Source organism: Rhamphochromis sp. 'chilingali' (assembly GCF_963969265.1).
Source record: "Rhamphochromis sp. 'chilingali' genome assembly, chromosome: 13".
NCBI lineage: Eukaryota > Metazoa > Chordata > Actinopteri > Cichliformes > Cichlidae > Rhamphochromis > Rhamphochromis sp. 'chilingali'.
In genome coordinates, this window is record NC_137940.1 from 21463714 (window position 1) to 21487823 (window position 24110).

Genomic DNA, 24110 nt, shown 5'->3' on the forward strand with positions numbered 1-24110 from the left:
CGTAGATTAAATCGGTGGAAATCCTCCGTCTACACAACTTCAGTCCTTGGTAGGACTTTATGCTAGGGGTGTGTACGCATGAGTAAAGACATTTCCCAACAATCCCAGCATGCTAAAACTGATCTGTGTGTTTGTGTATTATTGTGTTGAAATGGAGCTGTTGAGCTCTGGAACTGATACAGCGTTGCCACACACACACACAGACAGAGTGACTTTTAAAGCTTTGACATGTCTGAAGTGAATACTGAATCACACAGACAGTATTCAGTCTGGGCATGTTGGGATTGAGAAATCTGTTCCACTAACAGCATTACTATGTCAACACCATGATGATTCATGTGATTTGTGTGTTTGTGTCACTATAAGATCACTAGGATAAAAATGTCTGTAGTGTGACAAAAGCAAGACTTTATACTTTCACTCTTATCACTCCGACAACATTTTTAACTGTTTAAACATGTAAACACATGCTCCGTTACAGATAACGGCATACAGCTCCTAGTTGTTTTGATATATAGTGATCTTCTAATGATCATTTTAAAAAATTGGCCTCTTAGCTAAAATTGACTCAGTGTTGTAGCAGGAAATCTCAGGATCAGCCCCTAGTCACTTCACAGCCACTCACACACAGTGTAAGCGCTCTGAGCTGTAGTGGCTGTTAGTGGTTAAGCTTCCTACTTATAGCGATTAGCTGCGACAGGCTGTTGTGCGACCGCTAGGCCTCCTACTGAGATGCAGAGAACATTGGGCTCTGTCCTTTTGTATTTGAAGGACACTGAAATGCTCCACTAATTTTTAAACCCTGACATGTGGTCAAATGCATTGTAACGGAGAGTTTATGGTTTAATTCCAGGTGATGCCAGACTGCTAGCATAACTTAGCATAAAAAATAGAAACAAATAGCTTAGTAAACATACCAGCACTAAAGTAGCCCAGGATATGAAGTCAGGACATCATCATTGTGTGTAAATGACCACAGATGATGTGTTAAACATGGGTGTACCTACTGTGGTGGTACAGTTCTGTTTTGAAGGCTTTTTTAGGATTAGCAATGTCTCTGTGTTTAAGGTTAAGCAGCATTTTCATTCACTAAAGCAAGAAAACTAAAGCAAGCATTGGTCGGTTTTTTTTATTGAAATTAACTGTACTCCAAGTCTTCTTATTTGTCTGACTATTGTATTTAAATGGCTCTAAAGGTAGCAAATATGGTTGAAATTGGCATAGGTGAAGCCCCGTAGATAGCTAGCAGCTAAAGCTACTGCTGAAGAAGCCAAACCCTGCTAATTCAAAACACTGAGCCTTGATCTATTAGATGGTATTAAAGATGGATGCAATTTCTGTGACAGGTTTTAGTCGGGAAGTCCGGTTTTAAAGATGACCATTTTTTTATTATTGCTGTCTTGATAAGAGACTGTGAACCTGCATCCTCACCAGCTAACAATTTGTCCGTCACAGCTAAATGGTAAATGGAGATGTAGCGCTTTTCTACTCTAGTATATTCAAGACGCTTTATACCTCATTTACAACTATTCATAGGAGCACTTTTTTCTGTTCTAAGTGTCTTTATCTAACATTCGCGCACACACTAACTTCAGTATCTTGCCCAAGAAACTTTGGCATGGATCAGGGATCAAACCACCAACCTTCTGATTCGTAGATGCTCTACTTCTTGAGCTAGGGAAGTCTACTTTTCTGAAATGCAAAATGACAAAAAAAATACACAAAATCAACTTAATAGTTTAATTAGTAAAATTGAATGGGTCACCAGGAAAGAGTTTACTGAAATCAAGTTTGAGGGCCAAAGTGTTTTTTGCAACCACCGCTATCATCTGTTGGTGGCTATTAAAAAGAATGCAGGTTAAGGCACTTACTTGTTTTAAATATATTTTTTATTATTTGTGGATATAATTACCAAAAAGAACCAAAACTGTTATAAAAAGGGAGTAAATCGGCCATTTACGAAACCACAGTTTCCATCACTTCCTCTTCAGATTGATTTCTGTTTTTCTTTATCCAGTCCTGGAGCTTGCTGCTTGGAATTTACATGGTGACTAATGAGGTTCAGCGGTGAAGACTAGTAGATTTTCTTACTTTTTTACGAGAACTAGCTGGCTCCAGCTTCATATTGGACAGACAGGACAGTGGCATGTTTGTGCCCAGTTTAAACATTTCTTTAGGTTTGGTCTTAACCGGCTGTATCAATATAACAATTGACAGTGATTTGTAATCATTTGTCTTTAGGGTTAACTATGAAGGCTATATTGGATATAAAGTGTGCTGTTACTGCAAATAACAACACACTTTATACTTTGCTCACTGTCTTTATGGGGAAACATCTGAGGTAATATTAGTAAAAGTAAACATTAACAATAAACCACTTGGCACTCACTGGTTAATTATATCTAAACAGTAGAAAGAGACGGTGAAGGATAAGGTCGTGGGGGGAGTATCTTGTTCACACATGCCTCCTCCCTCCCTCTCTCCTCCCTCTTTATCTTTCCTCCCTCTGTGCTTCAGCAGCATTACCAGTCGTGGTGACTGGGAGGAGAGGAGCAAAGCATGCAGCAGCCAGTCAGTCATTTATAGTTCATTGTTTTCATCACTGCATTGTACCACTCAAAGAATTTGTTCTTTTGTGGGACGTGGTCGTTGGGGGAAGAGACGTTTTCCTCTCTCTCTGGTGAATTGTTCATTTTTAAAGGGCGATTCAGTTTATCTAACTCTATTTTTGTGCTGCTTGCACGATATTATGATCGTCCCACTTTGGCTGCAGTTGAATGCAAGTCTTGGAGTGGTTTAGACTGGCTAGCTTTGGTGCTTTTCCTGCCAGATTTATGAAAGGAGAGAGGTCAGTATGAAATTTGACTTCAGTGGAACTCAAAAGTGGGAGGAACCTCAGAGGATGGTTTGACTTGGAGGAAGGCGATCTTCTCTTGTGGAGTGGCATCTTTTCTACTGCGAAGAGCGAGAAGTCTTCATTATACAGGGGCAAAGGAAGACAAAAACCTCAAGTTTTTGGGTTTGAGAGCTTTAAATTCATAGACCAGAAGAAACTGGGCATCATCGGGAAAACGCACAAATCACGTTTTGGCTTCATCTCATCGTTATACCATGGCAGGGATGTACGGATGCTTTAAGGGTCGCAAGTAAGTTTCAGTTGTAAAATATTACCTGAAGATTGCAACACCTTGTTCTTGCATCACACGAGGAAAGAAAAAAAAACCCAAAAAACTGGATTGCTCACAGATATTGCTTCATCAAACTGCTCACTCAGGTCATCAACACAGTCTCTGCAAACCTGTGTCACAGGATATGGGTGGTGTCGGCCCTTTTCACGGGATTTGTCATTTTCAGTGTAAAACTCTATCATAATGCAGACCGCTGACTGCTGCTAGTACCACAAAATGTGTTTTCTTTGTTGCGCTCCACTCATTTTTTGCTTTCCACGGTATGACTACAAGTGCATGCAGCAAGAAAAATAAAAACTCTTAGAGTGCACTGACCTGCATTTGTATCCTGCACACCGTCTTTTAATGCAGTGGTCAAATCAGTCTGTATTCTTTTTGTCACCACAGTTAGTGACTCGCTTGGGAACAAACGGTCAACTGAGTAACTCGCAAGACGGGTTTTGACTGGAAGTCAGTGATTAGTCCGTAAATCTGAGTCAAACTCGCTTTTGTCATGTGTGCTGTAAACTACAATCAGGTGGATGAGCATGATTTCCTGTATGTTTTCCTGGAACAGGATCAGTTCATGTTGTTGCTCATTAAGGTTTGATGCTGCATAGCTGTGGCCGTGTTAAGAGTTTTTTCCTCATTTAAATTTGGATGCATGTTTCTGTTCTTGCTGATTGAAGTCCTCTGTGATTTTAATGCTTTGAATTGGCTAAATATAGGACACTGGGCTTGGCAGTGTGATTGGACCACAGAGGCTCAGCATAATGAGTGCCTTTAGCTTTTTGACTACAGTAAAGTGTCTTTTTTTGTAACAGAGCTGTGTAGATGTGGTGCTGGTTACACTGATACCCCCTTCAACTTTCTTTGTCTTTGTCCTCCCAGCCTCATGACAGTTGAACAGTGAAAGCTTTTACAGCCGCCTGAGTGGAGCTTGAACAAATAGTGTGTGTGTGTGTGTGTGTGTGTGTGTGTGTGTGTGTCAGTCACACACATACAACACTGAGCAAAAATCTTGAGTCTCTCCTCTTTTCTTGTTTTGCCAGGAAAATGGGAAATGAGTGCATCCAGCTTGATGAAAGGTGTGTAAACATCAGAGGTGGCAAAAGCATCCTGTAATTAAGTAGAAGTACAGATTCAACTTCATGTAAAAGTAAAAAGCACAGGCTCTGAAACGTACTCAAAGAAAGTAAAGGTAGCTCCTCGAAGAACGTTTCTACCTCTTATTTTTATGAAAAGCAAACTGAACCTTGGGCTATATTAAATTATTAAATAAAATAAGTAGATGGGAAACTAACTTTATTTCAGTCTAAATTGTCACTCGGGTAAGTAGAACATGAGCAGGGAGAAAGAAGGGAAACGGAACAAAAAGCTCTATTTTCTGTTGTCTCCATTGTAGAGGGTGACTTTGCCTCTCAACATGAAAATGTGTAGGGAAGAGTTTACAGTGGATTCAGCAGGTGGAGGAACCCTAAAATCAATTGTACTGGCTCAGTATGGGGAGCCATTAGATTCTCATGTACAGGCTGTGGTCAGCTGACCTGCTGCTACTGCTGCGCTGAGTTTTACTTATCTTTGTGTCAAAAGCTGTTTCATGAGTTGTCCTGGCTGATTTCCATCTGATTTCCACCCTCTACACCAGAGGCGTCAAACTCCAGGCCTCGAGGGCAGGAGTCCTGCAGGTTTTAGATCTCACCCTGGGTCAACACACCTGGATCAAATGATTAGTTCATTACCAGGCCTCTGGAGAACTGCAAGACATTTTGAGGAGCTCATTTAGCCATTTGAATCAGCTGTGCCCTTGAGGCCTGGAGTTCCCACCCCTGTTCTAGATGGGTTCATATGAAGGTGGAATTCAGTAAATGAATCTAAGGATCATCAGTTTAACTTCAAATTCATCTCTGCAACCCTTTTATGTAACCTAACTCTGACCATCAGCACTACAGCCTCTGTGCATCACTCACATGCTTTAAATCCATCACAGTACAGCAAAGTAACCTGTTTATCCTGTACTAAACAGTGTTTTCATGCAAACTTCAAATAACACAGTCTACCTCAGTTTGTTTTTTAGCAGGTAAAAACTGGTCAGAAAAATGACTACTCAAGTGAAGTAAAGTAACGAAGTAGGAATACTTTGTTACTTCCCGCCTCGGGTAAACTACATGTAACAACAGTCTAAAAGGCAAAAACAGTGTTTGTGCAATTTTAACAAGCTTGCCGATATTTAGTCTGGGTACCTTTTTTTTATTCTTCAACAACCTGAACTCTCTTAGGCAAAGTTTCTTGTTATTTCTTTAAGTAGTCTTTGAAAATAGTTCTCCAGGCTTCTTGAAGGACATTTAAAGCTCTTCTTTGGATGTTTCTGCCTTTTTGTTCTGTTCTTTGCTAACATGATGCCACGCTGCTTCAATAATGTTGAGGTCTGGGCTCTGGGGAGAAGCTTTTTGCTGTCAGGTATGCTTTTACTCCCTTGGCCGTGTGTTTGGAGTTCTTGTCATGTTGAAAACTGAAACAGTTGCCAATCAGACACTTTCTAGGTTGTATTACAGGATGATTAAATATTTTCTGTTTATAATCCCATCAATATCGCCACCACTGGCTGAACCACCAAACCATGACAGAGGCTCTATTGTGTTGTACAGATGACTGTAGATACTCACTTTGTCTCTCTTCTGACCTCCTTCATCCATATTGATGAATTTGTAGCTTTTCTTAAAGATCACTTACAACTTAGAAATGGGGAAAAATGAGAAAAGACTTTTGTACTATATTTTATTCAAGTGCATTTTGGCAGAATGCACTAAATTAAGGCTGAGCCTGCATTTAAATTGAAGTCATGAGATTATTATTTCAGTCAGGGCAAATTGAAGCATTTGGTATTTAAGTGGCTACAACAGAATTATAGTTGGAGTACTATTGGATGCCCTGTATATTTTAAACCTTTTAAATGTTTCCGACTTCTATGGGCTTTCAGCTCCCCCGCTGACCCCAGTAGGCACCCCCGTCCTTTGGCACCCACCAAGGCAAGGGAGCCCAGGCCCATCCAGACCGGGGCCTACGGCAGCAGGACCGCCCAGCCCCCACAGGACCTGGGGCAGCCCACCTGACCCCACTGCAGAGGAAACTTTACCCTAACATTCAATCATCTCCCAGACTGCACAAGACAGTAGACACCCAGGTTAAGTTTATTCTCCACCTCTCCTGTGACTCTCTCCCACCTGCAGAGTGGACTCCTGCAAGGATGGAACAAACTCCCTGTCAGTTGAAGAGCCCCCTAGTTAGGCCGATGCACCAGTGGCCCCCTGCACCAGGGCTGAGCCCCTGTGCCCCCACCCGCCCACAACCTCGGCGACACACCAACAAGGACCTAAGCCCCCAAGGCCCAGCCAGAGCCCTAGCACGGAGGCGAAGCACCCTGTCTGTCAAACCAGAAACCTTTTTGTGGCTAATATATCTCTGCGGTTAGTAAGTGAAGCAAAGCTAATGTTTAAATCTCCCTAACCCAGATAGTTTTTTGTTTAAATCTGATGTCATTTTCCAGTTTGGCTCAGCAGTAGAGTAGAACTCCACAATAAAAGTATCAAAGCTGATGATAAGGTATATTCTCATTTTCCCACCAGTCCCCACTGGGATTTTCTGGTCCAAGACTGATTATGCAACTACTGCAGGTTGAGTTTGTATAGAAGAAATGGTGATGCAGCTGGAAATGAATGTAGACTGTGTAGAGTGACTGAAAGTGTTTGGTCAGTTGCTGTCTTGAGTCCATGTAAGGCTTGTTGCTAAGAGCACTGACAGATGAGGAAAGGAGATGGAGGAGAGAATGTGGCAAAGAAAACGAGAGCCGGATGTTGACAGGAACCTCCAAATGCAAAGGAGTGATTTCTCAATTTGAACCAAACCTCAGGGTGAAAAACATTTTGCAGTTTGTTGTTTAAAAGTTTTTTGTTTTTTTGTTTTTTTTTTAAGTCTGAACCACTCAAACTCCAAGTTACATAAAATCAATATCCCTACATTTTATGCACCAGCCTTTAATTTGGTAACTTTCAGAGTTATGAAGTGACCTGGATGTGATCGCAGGTCCAGTTTATTTATTTTTTTTACAAAGACTTGTGTTGCAGTTGTGGCAGTAGCAAAGCAGGGACGAGCATATATGTTCTGTAGCAATAAATAACTGATCAACATTCAGCTGCCTTTTAGTGCCTGGTGAATGGATTCAAACACCAATGTCTTGTCACCAGTGTTTATTTTCTGCTTGATCACTTTGTTTCAGATGAATGCAATTTTGGAATAAAAAGCTAAGCTGTCTTCTGACTTATCTGGGACTCTGAATTGCTTTGCAACAAGCAGTGTCTTGTTTTATTTCAGTCATTTCAAATGAAACCACATTTTGTAACTGCCACTTCATACTTCATCTGCACTGTCTCCCAGTAGCTTATTTTTCAGGCTCTATGTTTACATAAACTGAAGGCTTGGGAATATCAGACATTATGTTGGTGCTCCTCTGTGATATGAGCACGCAGAGCAGTGCAGCATCATATTGAGTGTTAAAGGTCATTGTAGTTCGACGGCTTCTTATAATGCTTGATGGGATTAAATCGTGACTACTTGAATACTAAATGCATTGCTGGGAATTTCAAGGTTTGTGTTTGGGGGCAGATAAAGTTAGACAGACTGTTTTCATTATCTTTAATAGGGTTTCCCACTGACAACCAACCAACAGCAATATTTTATTTTTTTTTTTTTTTGTCTATTTTGTGCTGGAGACCAGTCAAGATACTATTTAAAGCTGTTATTTTCTTAGTAGCTGACAGGCTAATACACGGCGATATCAGCGTGTTAGCACTGGCTAGCTAATGTGGCATGGATTTCCAGTATTAAACAGCACTGTAACCTGAGACCATATGCATAGAGGTGTTGCAGTATACTGGTTTTGAACTTGATGAATAGTAAATGGTACACCGCTATGGTTAAAGGCATGGTTATTGTGGCTCTCTTCCCATTCACTGAGATGCTACTGAAAGCAATCTGTATGTTTAATGGCTAATGGATTCATTATACAGTAGCTGCATCTATTTCTAGAATCACTTTTCACAACAGTCCTGCCAAGTCACTCGGCAGGTGCAGTTGGGCTGGAGACGGATAAACTCTTGAGCAATTTATTTTAATCAAGTTTGTTGAATTTTGTTTTGCTACTTTTCACAGCATGCCGAGCATTTGCGCTAATGCTAGCTTCTTCATAAAAAATGTAGGTACGTTGTTCAGTTTTGAGCTTGACTTTAATGAGTACTGAATAACTCTGACATTTTTTTCTCAATGGTTTTCCTAAACTTGTTTTAACATCTGTCGCCCAACACCTTTAAACCAGAAATTGTTTTGCATTGCAAGGGTAGGTCACAGCCACATTCTTTGGAGTTCAGGAGTAAAAATTCATGACTAATTTCCTTCTCGGTCACCTTCTCCTGCTGATCGCGCAGGCGTGGACTGGCTGAATGGGTCAAGAGGAAATACCAAAGTTTTAAAGGCCATGTTCCCAGTTAGGTATGCGCAGCTAGACAAGAGACTGGGAATCGCACAAAGATGGAGAAAGGAAGGGATGGTGAGATAATGAGACGAGAGGTAAAAAGAATGAGGAGAAAGGAGGGGTAATGCATTGATGATGTGGAGCTGTGTTATCTGGATGCATTCTTTATACATTTTTCATGTCCTTTTATGGCCCTTTGGCTCGCATTGAGCGCCTTCGTGTAACAGAGATGGGTTAGACAATAACAAAAGTCATGTAAAAGCTCTTTAACATCTGGGAAGAGAGCAGTGGGAGAATGGAAGATGTTTATCCTACGAGGACGTTGCCTTTTTTCCATGCTGTTCCCCTATTAATCTTTTATTAAATAATGCAGACAAAGGCATGTGACAAGATGGCAGATCAAACCAGACTGTACCCTGTGCAGTGTGGGATGGGGCATCAGACCCAGGAAGAACTACTGCTTTATCTATCCCGTAAAGATATTAAAGTCTGAGCAGCACAAACACACCAGGCCTTCAGACACTTAATAAATTTAGTCCTTTCTGATAAATGAGAGTCCTTTAAGATAAATGAGAAAACTCTAGAATTGTAGAACCTGTAGACAGTAAGGTTATTGTAAGCATAAAGACTAGACTGACAAACATGACTTCATGTGGTCCCTGCCAAAAGACAAGATACAGCATGTTTCCTGAGCTTTAGAGGTGCTGCCAGGCTCATTTTCTAACCTTTTTTTTTTTTTTTTTTTAGCGGTTCATCCATCTTTGCAGTCTTCATACTAAGCTGAGCTATCGTGTGTTGGCTGTTGCTTCGTGTTTACTGTGCAGATATAAACATTCACTCAGTTCAATGAGCAGAGTGGCTGGGCCTTTGCTTTAGCACTTCCGTTTAAGTATTTAGATTAATTGCTGTTGTAAGCAGTGGACTTGACTTCGGTTTTGCTCCACAAGACTTTTGCATTAGGCTAAACATCATAATTTGCGTTTCATTTTCTATTTTGTTTCAGTTGCATTGTCTTCTACAAGTCATTGTCCTCAGTGAAAACACTTGCATTGTTGAAACTGGTTCTGCTCAGTGACGAGTGTATAGAGCTCAATGACAAAGCTTTGTGAGTACAGAGTTCTGTGTAAAACGACGTATTTTCTCCACAATGCTGGAACCCTCTCCAGCTGTTTCCAATAAAAGAACATTGTTTACTACAGTCTCTATAATTTGACCTCATCATTAGTTTTCATCTAAAGCAAAATGCTATGATTCTTCTTGCATGTGCACAGAAGAGAAAAATAAAGGAAAAGGCAGATTTAGCCACAGGCATTAGCCTGATTTAAACCTCAGATATTATAATTCTCCACAGTGAGTATGTGCATGTCTGTCTAAACCACGTCAACACGATTACAGGTCATTATAACGCCGTGCTGATGACAGCCATGGACCATTTATCTCTTTAGAAGCTGCAAGGACTCAAAAATGAACTGACTAGATTTTGGTGGTCAAAGGTTAAGATCACCATGACCTCAAGAAAACCACATTTTTAGCTGTAGGTTTAGGATAAAATGAGCATAACATGATTAAGTGAAAACATCAGAAAGGTCAAGTCAGGACAGACAGGGATGTAATATGCATCTTGTTGGTTAGCGTATAACCACAAGGCAGTAATTCTAGTTTTAAAAAAGCAGTAAATGTACACCACCACAGATTGCATGCTTTATTTTGTGCAAACACAGTGAAGTTCCCATGCTGCTTCTATCTGTGTATACAACATGGCAGTCTGCAACTTATCTGCGCAGAGCGCTTCATCCACTCGGCCAAGTTTATCATTTCAGCTGCCTGGAAAAGAAAAAATTCCTTCTCTTCCCTCGCCGTTCTGCCTTGATTCATTCCTGCATCTGTCTTTTTTTTTTTTTTTTTTTCTCTTTGTGGAAATTGAAGGCTTTCGGCTCGTCACAGACCCACTAACATCTTATTCCCTCGGCCAGCTTCCTCCACTCAAGCCTTTCATGTTCTCCTAAGGCTCGCTTTGTGTCTCATACAGTATAGGGAATGTCGTTTTTTAGATTTGCTGGCTAAGCACCTAAAAATAGCTTTTTTTTTTTTTTTGCTTTTTTCTTTCTTTTTTTTTCTCTTTAGCTTTTCGTGACGGATTCCACGCTGTGTTGGGTCGGTGGTGATCCTGCTCAAGTCAGAAGCCTGAATATCGTGCTAAGAATCGATCACAGATATTGAAACTTGCTCCAAAAATCACTGCAATCATTTTGAGTCGTCTCTTTATCAATTTGAATTGTTATTTAAGAGTTGGTCTATATTGCCTTCCTTAAAAAATAAATAAAAGGAATTCAGAAATGCTGAATTCAGGAGGAAATACCAGCCCTCTGGTGATGCTCTGTGAATGAACGCGTCTACTTCAGGGGCTGGAATGTAAGGCAGAAAACAAATTTTCATTCATAGACACTGTTAACTCATTCAGCTCTAACAGCCGCCGCGTGACTCTGGTTTAGCTCTGCTTTTGCTACGTACAGCCGCACAGCTAAGGGGGTTGTTCTGTTTGAGGCTAATGGAAGTCCCTGCTTTAAGTCTGTGGAGACAGACCATTACAAGAGTCCCTCGAACAGACACAGTTGCAATGACAGAAGCCTGGTTTCAGTAGTGTTTAGCTTTGAAACGCTACACTTTGCTAAGCTTCTAGGCTCCGTCCCTTCACTATGCAGAGCCTAATTGCTGTTTGTAATGTAATCAGGCTGATATTCGCCAGTTTAACTGCTGATTCACAACAACTGGGCCCAGAGCAGGGTGGATTTGTTTTATGTAAGACCTACAGCAACTTACAGATTAGATTAGTCCTTTCAGATAAATGAGAGGCTGTAACACAGACAAACAACTTCGGAATCATGAGTGGGTTATTAATCACATCAGAAGCTTATTTTCTGAGTCAGTACCATTGAATGTCATTGTTGACAGTAGCCAATTAGTCAGCGCCATAAGCCTGTAGTGTAATGAGTCTCGTAACACTGGATCCATTGAGAGATTAAAGCTGGGCGATATTGGATTTGCGTTACGTCAGAAGGACAGAAGCCACATGGACAACACCCGGCTGGAGTCATCGGAGCTTACTGTTGAACTCTGTGGGCACCGCTCTCCACAGTTATCTATATTTAGTTACTTCTGTATAGCTTACAGTGACACTATGGTCTCCACACAGCTCCTAGATGAAGTGTTTTTGCTGTGTAATCTGGGCTCTGTTCAATCCCGTTGTCATAGCTGAATTTGGTCAGGGTTCGTCCACACCAGCAGTTTACAGTATGGCTTTAAAGTATTCTTTTGTGTGTTTTTAGAAACAATCTAATGACAGACAAATGTGGACATGCTTACTGTGTGCGTGCTCACTCTACGTGGGTGCTAATAAGGTTATTTCAGGTGTCTAATAAAGGCAAACTCCCTGCTGGTCTGAATACCTCTTCGTGCTAATCCATTGTTATGTAATAAGGTACACACACACACACACACACACACACACACACACACACACACAGTCCTTGTCAACCATCCATAGAGTCATGCACTTCCAAATAAAGCTAATTATATATTTGAGAGTGTTTGCACTGCATGAAAGTCAGGCTGCTGAAGGATAAGTATGAAACAAGAATAAGTTAATGAACAGCTGACAGAAGATTCTCATGAAGCAGTGCAACCTTGGGGGGAAAAAAGCCCGTAACATCTAACTAATCTGAAAAGAAACAAAGCCTGAAATACGGTAAACCAAAAGTAGCAATTAAGGCTTTATGATGGCTCCTGTGGCATTGCTGGGTAAATATTGCTGTGAAATATAAGTTTTGTGTTCTGAGATTACACTCTGCTTATACTCATAACAGTATTTATGCCCTCTTTAGTATAAAAGCTACACAGTTACCACCTCCAGCACGGCCCACTTCTTCCAAATAAGCACCTGCCTAACAGTCCAGCATTACCCCGTCGCTACAGCCTGTTTATCTTTTGCTCTACATGTCCCTGCTACGAGCCCGCTTGTTCCTCTCTGCGTGCACAGGAGTTTTGATGCTCTCCTGGCATCTGAGAAAGACCCAGCGGAGCACTCACATTTTTGTTGTTATGCCAAAATCTTTAGCGTTAGCATGCCATGTGGCTAATGTGGCTAACATGACCGTTAGCTTCCAGAGCTAACTGTTCTAATCTAGTCAGAAACTCTGGAAATGTTAACACAGACTTTGACAGCAATAAACAAGGACAGGACCTAGATTGTTTTTTTAAATAAATGGTCAGTTTAAAAATGGTAACTGTGTTTGCTGTTAAAACTTTAGCAGGAGTTTTTCTTTGTTTGGTTGGTTTTTTGTTTTTGAATATTTTTTTCCACTTATATTACTGGAGGAACCTCCAGTCACTATCCTTTTCCCTTCCTTATTTTCCAGTAGGATATCCATGGCAACACAAGAAGAGCCACAGCACTCTTTGTTAAAAGGAGAGTGGGCAGAAGCAGCTCTTTTCATTTAAATCAGTGTACAGTGAAACAGCCTGTTGTGGAGAAAGAATCTTGATGGACATGTGAAGCCTGCATTATTGTTTTTTTGTTTGTTTTTTTAGGTGTATGGTGTGTATTAAGAAGTACTGGGTTATATTCTGAATCCACTGGTTGAAGCCCCAGAGATGATCTTAGCTGCACCATTGCCACCTCGGCTCTGTGTGCCACAGACTTGGCTTCAAAGTGAAATGCCATAAGTCAGTTACAATCATGTGGTTTTACTACAAACACAAAGCTGACCCCAACAACTCTTTAACATAGACTGAAAAAAGTCCTTCATCGTAAACTCAAATTAAGGTTACATAAAGAACACAGGCAAGCTTCAGTGCAGACATAGTAGCCATGGAAAAAGTCCTGTTTGTTCTGAATATGGTTGGATAAAAAGTTTTTGCATTAAGGTCGTGATCTCCTAGATTATCTGTTTAAAATTTAAGGCCCTTTGTTTATTTACTAAAATGTCTCTGTGAGGGAAAACTTTGTCCAGGGTCTTCTTACCATCTTTGGTTGCAAGTCTCAGTGTTTTGTTTCCACTGCGAAGCCTCTGTGTTTACTGTAAGTCTGTTTTCCCTTTTGTCTCTCTCTTCGTCCCAATATTCTTGTGTTTATCTAACAGACTCATCTTTCCTTTCATGCTGTTCTTTCCCACAGCCCCTTTCTCTGACCCCGTCCCCTCCCGCTTTCTTGTGTTTGTCCCTTCCTCTGGTTTTCTCGCTCTTTTCTCTCACTCCCTCTCGCTTTTTGTGTTCGTCTCATCTGCACTTTTCATTGAGTTTGCAAATCCATCCTTCTGTCTCGCCTGCCTTCGTCTATCTGTATTTCTAATGAAGCGGAGGATGTCACCATGGGGATCCGGCTTTGGAAATGGGCACAGGTCAGTCACTGTGACTCCTGACCATCTGATCTTCATCCTAACACATCTGCGTCACTGTAAAAGAGTTTTTGTTTTTTTTACTTTGTTGGATCCGTCCCTTGGAGGTTCAGGATTTAAGCTCTGTTGCTCATTCTTTAAAATGAAAGTTGAGCTTTAACATATCAGGATTTATTATTTTTGGCAGATACTTTTTTTTTTTTTACTCTCCTGCCAGGAATTCAAAGATCCTATATAAATTTCTATGTTTTAAGTACACAGACTGTATAAAAAAGATGGCTTCCGCCACCATGACGTCATTCACTGGTTAAGAATGTCCTGTCATGAAGCCCTGAGCTGAGTGTTTTTGACTACACTCTGCTCAGGAGGATACAATACGGGCATTCATAAGAACGCATTCATTAAATATTCATGATGGTACTGTCTTTTGCAGAAAACAATGCTAGCTTTTTCTATGCTAACTACATGGTGGCTTCAGTTCTATTAAATGCTTAATACCCAGACATGAGAGCAGCAGTTTGGACCCCATAATTTAATTCTTAAACATCAATACTTTGGCCCTCACCTGTAAACATTGATGTTATTTCTTACCTCTACCTGGTATTGATTTCATTCATATCACAACACTGTATGAGTGTCTATGCTCATTTCTGCTCGTGTAGCTGCTTTCTAGATACGCTTGAGTCTATGTAAGTGTGTATGCAGTTAACTCATGGTTGTACTGTGATCACCTGATAACAGCATTGGCATATACCAGTTTGTAACCATGGCATTTAAATAAAATACTTCAAGTATAAAAAATAATGTATATAGCAAAACAATACAACCACCGTGTGTTTAATACAAATCGGTGAGGTTCAGTCGTTTGTGGCTTTGAAATAAATTCTGATAAGAGAAGGTGTTAGACTACAGAGTCTGTACAGGATGATGATGATGATGATTCACACGACTTTAACAAACCAATAATAGCTTATGATTATATAATAGTAATACTGGTGAAAGGCCCTCAGTACGTCAATAGACCCTCTGGAATGTTCTCTGTTTCTTTAACACACAGCTCACTGTAAACACAGTTGACAAGAAGTTCTCCAGCTGCTTCCTTAACAGAGAGGGAGTCTTCTCACACTAACAACACGATTGGGGGGAAAAAACCAGTGGCGGTTTCTCCACCTTAAATTTTTTTTAGCACAAACGATTCTATCACAGTGTTAACCTGTTAGCTCTTACCTGGAGCAGTCACGACACACCCTTCATAAGCAGATGGACATCGGTCAGTTGTAGTCATGGACACGGGTGCTGATAAAAAGAACTTGATGCCTATTGTGATTGTGTTTAGTTCTTTAAGGACTTCTCGTCTTTGTTGGCTTGCTGTTAAGTAAACTGTGTTCATGGTTTGACTTTTCCCATGATCCTCGCTTACATAACGTGAGGTTTAAGATTAACTGCAATATTATTTATGGATATAGATTCTAAGTAGACCTTTCTAGTACCAGTTTTGACTCCCTTTTGACTTCAGAACTGCCTTAATTCTTTGTGCATAGAACAAGGCACTGTTTCAGAGATTTGGGGCCATACTGACAAAAGATCATCACATAGTTTCTGCAGATTTGTCAGCTACTGTGACGAGAATCTCCCATTCCACCACATCCCAAAGCTGCTCTATTGCAGCAGTCTCCAACCTTTTTTTCGCTACGGACCGGTTTATGTTCAACAATATTTTCACGGACTGGCCTTTAAGGTGCTGTGGATAAATACAACAAATAAAACCAGTACCGGTACCAAAAAAAGGGAAGATTTATTCATAACACACGGGAATAGACCCAGGGAAACTGAGTTAATGATAAAACCGATAAAAACCCTGAAAACCATAAATTTCACACCCGAGTCTCAACTCCCGCGGCCTGGTACCAACAGACTCATGGACTGGTGGGTTGAGGCCACTGTTCTATTGGGTTGAGATCCTGTGATTCTTGGGGCCATTTCAGTACAGTGAACTCAATTGTCATGTTCAAGAAACCAGTTTGAGATGATTGAGCTTTATGACATAACTAGGTATCCTCCATCAGAAGGTGTGTACACTGTGGTGATTAAATGATGCTCAGTTGGAACTAAGGAGCCCACAGTGTGCCACAAAATATCCTCTTCACTGTTACGTCAGCAGCAGCCTGAACTGTTGGTACAAAGCAGGATAGATCCATGCTTTCATGTTGTTTATGCAAAGTTTGGACCCTACCATCCTTATTTCACAACAGAAATGAAAAACCATCAGACCAGTCAGCATTTGTCTTGTCTTGTATGCTCAGGTTTTGGTGAGCATGTGCAAACTGTAGCCTTAATTTCCTGTTCTTAGCATGTTGTAGCCTTTCAGCTTAAAGGTTCAGGCCGCTGTGCATTCAGAGATGCTGTTCTGTATCCTTTGGCTGTAACCATGGTAATTGTTAAGTCCCTTGAAGCAACTTTGTTGCTGGTTTGAACTTCAGCAGGTTGTCATGTCTATATAATCTAATTGCACTGAGTTGCTGCGATGTGATTGGCTGATTTAGATAGCTGTGTTAATGAGCAGTTTTACGGGTGTGCCTCATAATTAAAATGAATAAACATTCAGTCTTTTTAATTTCCTGTTATTTATTTTTATTTTTTATTTCATGGGTGCTTTTCATTGACACTGTGAGTCATCACACCGGGGATCAGGCATCAGTAACCATAATCCCTAAGTAAACTCTACGCTTTAGAGAAGCATAAAAGGACCATTTGAAAAGTACAAAAAGGCTCTGAGTGTTTGTTGTTCGCTGATTGACGAAACTTAAAAAGGTGGTAAAGCCACGATCGGGACTGCAGTTTGAGTGTGGATCACCAGGGGGAAAACATCATGCTGACCTTTATTTTATTTGTGCAAAATTAAACTTGAATCTTTTTTATTGTTAGTGATTGGTTTTAGAAATATTTGTGTGAGCCGTGGACTTCTGGGAATCTGAGTTGGAAAGAGCTTGAGGAATACGGACTTGGGAAAACTAATTTCAAAAGCCAGAAATCACACGTTTAGATAACATTAGTTTGGGGTAAAGGTTAAAGTTGATCCGTGATAAAATCCAACTATGTGACTTGTTTTTGATTTTGCTAAACTAAAAATTTGGAGGTTCTGGATGCACAAGAAATCAAGTTTAAGGTTTTATATGCATAATAAATAAAACTATTGTGATTAACAAAAAGGGGTTTTGAATAGTGCCCGTTTCCCACCAATTTTGGGTTCAACCAAAACAACATATCACAGTTTCCATAGAAACCTTTAAACCAAAGGAGATTCGTTCATTTATTGTTATTTTACTTTGGTTAGACAACCTGCACTTGTTCACAATGAATACATCCATGTTAATGTAATTTATTCTGTATTGAGTCAGATCACGGGGTTAGCTGTCAAACAGCCAGGGGACCTCCAGAATCTTTGGGATTCATCTCTGGAAACTGCAAACATCCTTATGAAATTTCACGCTGATACATCATCGAGTTTCTGTTTTCAGCCCAGTGAAGCATTGACAAACTAACCTCCACAGATTCCGCAGACCTGAAATAAATGGTGGCACAGCTACAATTAGACATGTTTGCTGAAAACCATATCAGCAATGAGTCAACTTCCTGCCAAATGGCTCAGGAAATCCTCAACACACAGCACAGTGCACGGCTAATTAGATTTGACACTAGAGTAAAACATTTATACAGGATCATCTAACTGGTTCACCATGCTGGAACTGCATTCACGTGGCCTCAGACGTCCTGTGGGCTCGAGAGAGCTCTGTGCAGTGCAAAGAGTGATTTAAAATAATAATAATGTTAAAATGATGACTTGCAAATGAACCTACTGTACTGTAGAGTGAAGGCTGACTCGCAGCCCGAATGTGAAGCCCTCAGTCCTGCTGCACACAGAGCCTTAACGAGGCACCCGCTCATAATGTGATTTCATATCTGTTTAAGGTTGTGTTTGGCGGTTGCTGGGCACCTGCTGTTGACGTGATGAGCACTTGAGTTAACGGCGCAGGAGTACACTGGAAACATAGCAGGCGTGCCTCCGCTAGGACTGTTTGGATTGTGGAGACACATCAGATGGAGATTAAAGTTTAAATAGCAAAGAGAAGGACTTTTCACACGTTTCCACCTGTTTAATGAATGAACAACTACATCACCGTTAATGCATCCAGGAGTTGCATAATGAGCTTTGGGGGGATTTTATAAGGTGGTGACTTGTTATGGATGTAATCCGCCCCAACAGTCGCCTGTCCATGCGGTCCGACCACGCCAAGCCACTTTTACCAGCAGTCTTGACACTTCTAAGTAGGACTTTAATCACTTTTTAATCTGATCACATTGCAACTAGGTAGCTGCCATATCAGCCAAATAAGAAGGCAGAAGCAGGTTTAGATAAATGCAGACATTTATTTTTTTTCTATTTTTTTTTCTACTGATTTATAGCAGCCAGCCTGATTCTGGTCTTGTTCATGAAACTTATGAAAGACTTTGTAATAGCTCAGTAGGTAAAGTGGTCGCCCCATGATCGGAAGGTCGGCGGTTCGAATCCACTTAACGGCTACCCTGAGGTACCCCTGAGCAAGGTACCGTCCCTACACACTGCTCCCCGGGCGCCTGCTTAGTGGGCTGCCCACTGCTTCACTGAGTGAATGGGTCAAATGCAGAGAAAAACAAGTAATTTCCCCATGGGGATCAATAAAGTATCCATTATTATTATTATTATTATTATTATTATTATTATTATTATTATTATTATTATTAATCATCAAACTCATCATCTGTCTCCCTCCCAGCAGTGACAGTGCTGCCATGGCATCAGGAACTCCAGACGTGACGACCAATCAGGAGCCTGCTGAAGTCCAGGAAGAGTGCTCAGGTAACAGTTTGATTAAATGTTTTCTGTAAATGTTTGATTGGGAATCCAGGCATATTTAGTATTAATGTATGCTGAGTGGCTGTCTTCGCTGTAATCACATGAAAAGGTTGTGTCTGTAATTTGCATCATTTCGACCTTTTTTCTTTTCCGCTTCAACTTGGAGTTTGCAAGGTCATCGACATACAGGGAGAATGTGAAAATGACCTTTCAACTGTTTCTATTCGGCAGATGGTTCATACTTTCTGTGGATTGCACAGCTAATGAGTTACTGTCCATCCTGTAATCATTCAGGCTGTAGCTAACGAGGCTTCCTTGCTTTAATTTCACAGTACAGAGCAGTGAAAACCAGATAATCCAGGCACTTTGGCAGTTTTCTAGATGAAAGTCTTCTGCATGAAAAGATTGTGTTAATACAAACGTTGTACTTTTTTCTTTCTTTTTTTTTTTTTTTTTTGCTTAATTTTATTTTGAAAGTTTGCAACAACTGAAACAAAATACATGTTTTTTCCAAATCAGTAGAATCTTATCAGTGCATGTTTTGTAAATCTCTGAGGTCTCATTTAGTGGGAACACATGCAGAAACTCCTGGTGCTTTCAGCTCTGATGACAATAATAAATGTTGTTTCAGAGATGGTTGGATGCTGGTACTTGCCAGCGATATCAGCAATGAGATTTTCTACTCACTCCCAGCAAAGATCCAATCAGCTCGAACGATCGCACACAAATATCTCCTTGCAGGTTGTGGCAGGAAATGGAGGAAAACACAAGGCTGTCGCACACAGACGTGCACACAGATTAACAACAAACAGAGTGGGAACCAGGATGTAGATGTGTGTCGACATGGAAAGGTTAAGTTGTGAGCTTCTTGTGAACACAGTGACTTAAGCAGACGTGATGAAACTGGTCTTTCGTGCCCAGGCTTGAGGTCCAAGATAATGTGAGTGAATAACAGGCAGAAGTTTGTTTTCAGGAAGCTCTCAGTTCAGTTTTGAATCTTGGGCTAATGCTGGTGCAATAATCCTGCTGAATTTTCAAGTTTGCTCACTTGCTTTTCACAAGAAATGAACAGTCTCTAATTTTTCTGGTAGTTTTGTTTTTATGGAGATCCCAGCCCTGATATTGTCTCCCTTTCAAAGGTCACCATCCTCTCACAGTTCAGCTGAGTTGTCCCTAATTTTGAGCTCAGGACTGTGTATAGGTCCTGATAGTCATAACAGAATGCATATGGAGAAACTATAATATCTCAGCTCTACGCTGACCTTCCACTGAATCAGCTGCCTTTTTCTAGGCAGACCTTTTGGCTTTAATAGAGTATTGTGCCTAAAATAGCACAATAAATGGTACTGTTGGGTGGTGCTTCCCCCTGATAGTTCATCTTGGCCATGCAGAAAGGCCTCTGAAGCTTCATCAAAAAGCAGGTTGGAACCTCCTCAAGTAAAGACAGCACTTTGTGGACTGCAGTTATCCAACAATAACTTGTTCTGTGTGCGGTTTAATGGCATCTCATTAAGACGCTAAAATTGGTTTTCATTATATTTTGACAGACTTTTATTTTAGTGACGTCTTTGGGTTTCTGTGTTACACAAAAAATCCCAAAAGAAAATGCACCACATGTGCTTAACATGATCTTGAGTGAGTGACCCAGAGATTTAAAGCATCTTGGCCTCAGCACCAGGTTTGGATTCCAAACATTTTTCAGTTGGGACTTAGCTCCAACCAGAAAGTATATTTTTAGAAAAGAAGGAATGCTCAAGGATTCCCCACAGGGAGGAGGACGAAAATGACACAGCTCGTGGAACAAAAATGCATCTTATTTTGAAATCTCTACTGAAGAATGTCTGTGGATGGCTCAGGGGTAGGAGTCCTCAAAATAGTTTGACTACAGTTGTTCTGTTTGCTCCCGACTTCTTCTTTCTCATTGTTGTTTCTCTTTCTTGCAACTCAGCTTCTGTTTCCTTTCTCTGGGGATGTTTTAAGTGCCTCCTGTGGTGCGTGTAACAAATAGTCCGCCCGATTTATAGGTTGGCCGATATTATCAGGTGATATTAGCTATTTGCCACTCCTATGGGCATCAGGATTTTAAAGGCCACAAAATGAAAATTTAAAAAGTAGAGTAGAAACATTAAAAAACACTGTTCAAACATTTTATAGGTCTTACTTAGTTTGCCAGCCAGAGGACTCTTCTCTGATTGGGATGCTACAAACACAGCAGCCAGCTGATTGAGCAGAGTCGGGCTGAACGTGGACGAGTAAAGAAACTACATAAACTAAATGTTAGAAATCTGTTTATGTTTAGTGTGTCTGAAAGAAATATATTGGAAAATCTAAATCTCCAAATATTGTCACTGCTGCTAAAATCCCGTTTCTGTCTAGCTGTGAAAACAATGAAACATGTTGCACTTTGTGATGACTTTTGTCTGATTACAAGTGTTTCTGTTTGATGGCTACTTCAGTTTACTCAAAATATACAACAATAATGCTTTTTGCTTTTTTTTTTCTCCCCACCTTACAAAACCTACATTACCCACAATGCTCTTCAAGCACTGACAGTTTGGAAAGCCTAGCTACATTCAGATTTTGTTTTTTGTTTTTTCCCCATCATCCTCAGCTGTATACAGGTCTACACCTCTACCATTGCAATCAATGCATTGCACACTGGTTTATGAACTGCTGTCTTACACCATGTTATCATTCTGGCTTCTTTTTGAAACAAGAAGCGCTGCCCCCTGCTGGCCGTTAGAAACAATGTGCACTTCTATAATGGCTTTGTTTTTCTAAACCACAGGCTGTGTTCATCTTTTATGTACAGTCTATGGTTTGACCCAGTAAATATTAGCTAAGCTAATGAACATAGTAAACATTGTAAGTGCTATACATGTTACCATTGTTACTATGTAGATGAATAAAAAAAATAAAAAAAAGACCAACTCTGCACTACTCTTTATACTGATCATGTGGTTTGAAGACAAATGCGTAGTGTATAAGTGCTGAGCCAGCCCACATCCCTGTTGCATGTGAGATGGAGCGAGGACCATTTCAGGTTCTTGATGACAGCTGTTTAAGAAGTTATAAAAGAGCTGTTGAGTTTTTCCACTGTGGTGCTAATAGACACGGACCCACTGTGGGGGTAGGTTTACAAGCTTGAGTTTGTGTCTGTTTATGCATATGTGTATTTTCAGTTTTCATGTTGGCCTCTGCAAACACACACACACATCGTTTGCTCTGTGTGGTTCCCTCTGGGCTGCCTACCTGTGTCTTTACATCCACCACAGGACTAATTGCTCTATAACTCGAGTTCACACTGGGGCAGTGTGTAAAGATGCCGTGTGTGTAATGTTCTCATCAGCATGTAACTGTGCACCACCATGCAATGATTCATGATTCTGTCTTCTCAGGAAAGAAGAAGTCCAAGTTCCAAACGTTTAAAAGGTTCTTTGCCAGGAAGAAGAGAAAGGATCCATCAGCTGCAGGAGCGGACGCGAGCCTTAAAGCCAGCCAGTCGAGTGACAATGTCAGCAAAGCATCAGAGAGCAACACACTCACTCGAGCAGAGAAGGATAAAGGCTCTGGGTAAGATCGCACACGTGTGCTGAATGAAATGCTTTTATTTACAATCTGACGAAAGTACACAGAGCTCAACTAAGACCTGTCACGCCTCTACTTATTTATTATATGCTCATTTTGTCATATCTTCGTATTAAAGCTACAGTCGGTTGTAAATACTCGTAAATATACATTGAGTAGTGTGCATCATATATCTTCCAACAAATCACTAAACTTGGATTAATCTGTTCCGGATTCATGAACTTGATAAATTGTGCATAAATGTTCGGTGTTTTTTCAGGTTTGGATGGACGCATTTGTAAAATCGTTTTACGTGTCCTCAGACTGCTTCATATTTGTGTGTGGGTGTGAGTCCTTACACACAAATCATTGTACACATTTCTAAATCTTACTTTATGCTTGTGGATCATATCATAATCATTTGCAACCCTTTTGAGGCAAATTTCTCTCCATGAACTGGGAGAACTGGAAGGAGTAGGAAAATAAAATTCAGTTTTATTTATACAGCGCCAAATCACAGCAGTCGGCTCAAGGCGCTTTGTATTGTAAGGTAGACCCTTCAATAATACATGCAGAAACAGAAAAACCCAACAATCATATGACCCCCTATGAGCAAGCACTGTGGCGACAGTGGGAAGGAAAAACTCCCTTTTAACAGGAAGAAACTTCCAACAGAACCAGGCTCAGGAAGGTGCGGGGCCATCTGCTGTGAATGGTTGGGGTGAGAGAAGGAAAACAGGATAAAGACAAAATTCAGTTGATTGCGATTTTTAGTCTAATGACATCTAATGGTGAGATTTTACACACTTTACCTTTAAGCATGGACCAACATTTCAAATAATTAGGTCAACCTGAGTCTCAGTCTTGGGGAAGACAACTTCACCTGTTGCCTACTGGTGGTGGTCAGAGGGCCCAGTGGCGCCTGTGTCCGGCAGCCTTGCCTCTGTCAGTGCACCCCAGGGTGGCTGTGGCTACAATGTAGCTGCCATCACCTGTGTGTGTGTGTGTGTGTGTGTGTGTGTGTGTGTGTGTGTGTGTGTGTGTGTGTGTGTGTGTGTGTGTGTGACTGGGTGGATGACTGGTTGTGTAAAGCGCTTTGGGGTCCTTAGGGACTAGTAAAGCGCTATACAAATACAGGCCATTTACCATTTAGGTAAACCCTGTGAGCCGAAAGGCTTCAGAATGCTCCGAACACTCAGTTTTAGACAGTTTTTTCTACTCCTGGCTGTGTTTGATGTCAGAGAGAAGAGATATCTAAAAACTGGTCATCTGTAGCACACATCTCGGGCTGTGACTAGCCCACCGACCTGTTGATCAAAGCTTCTGTTTGTGAGGGACAGGACAATATGACAAAAATCAATTTGAAGGAAATGGAATGGAACTAAAACTACATAAACGGTGTGTTTTTAAGCAGAACCATTTTCCTCCCATTTCCCTTTCAGATGTAAAGCATCTAAAATGCTAGCTCTTATTATGGGGTTTAATTGAGCCCAGCAAAATATGAATCCAGAATATTATATCATTACTTTACTGCCATGTTTAAGGGATTCATCAAGAAACCG

The 24110-nt window shown here is 40.7% G+C and overlaps 1 protein-coding gene across 6 annotated transcripts in view; it reads left to right on the forward strand.

Annotated features, from left to right (window-relative positions):
- Nucleotides 1-24110, forward strand: part of LOC308409242 (CRACD-like protein) — a 41626-nt gene that overhangs the window by 7920 nt on the left and 9596 nt on the right. For 2 of the 6 annotated variants that reach the window (XM_080901853.1, XM_080901858.1), the window contains exons 2-3: nucleotides 18905-18984; nucleotides 22380-22554. In XM_080901853.1, the coding sequence (XP_080757979.1) occupies nucleotides 18905-18984; nucleotides 22380-22554 (255 nt within the window). Of the gene's footprint in view, nucleotides 1-2539; nucleotides 3147-18901; nucleotides 18985-22379; nucleotides 22555-24110 lie in introns of those variants that run through there. The other 4 variants (XM_080901856.1, XM_080901857.1, XM_080901854.1 and 1 more) reach the window with 3 other exon arrangements.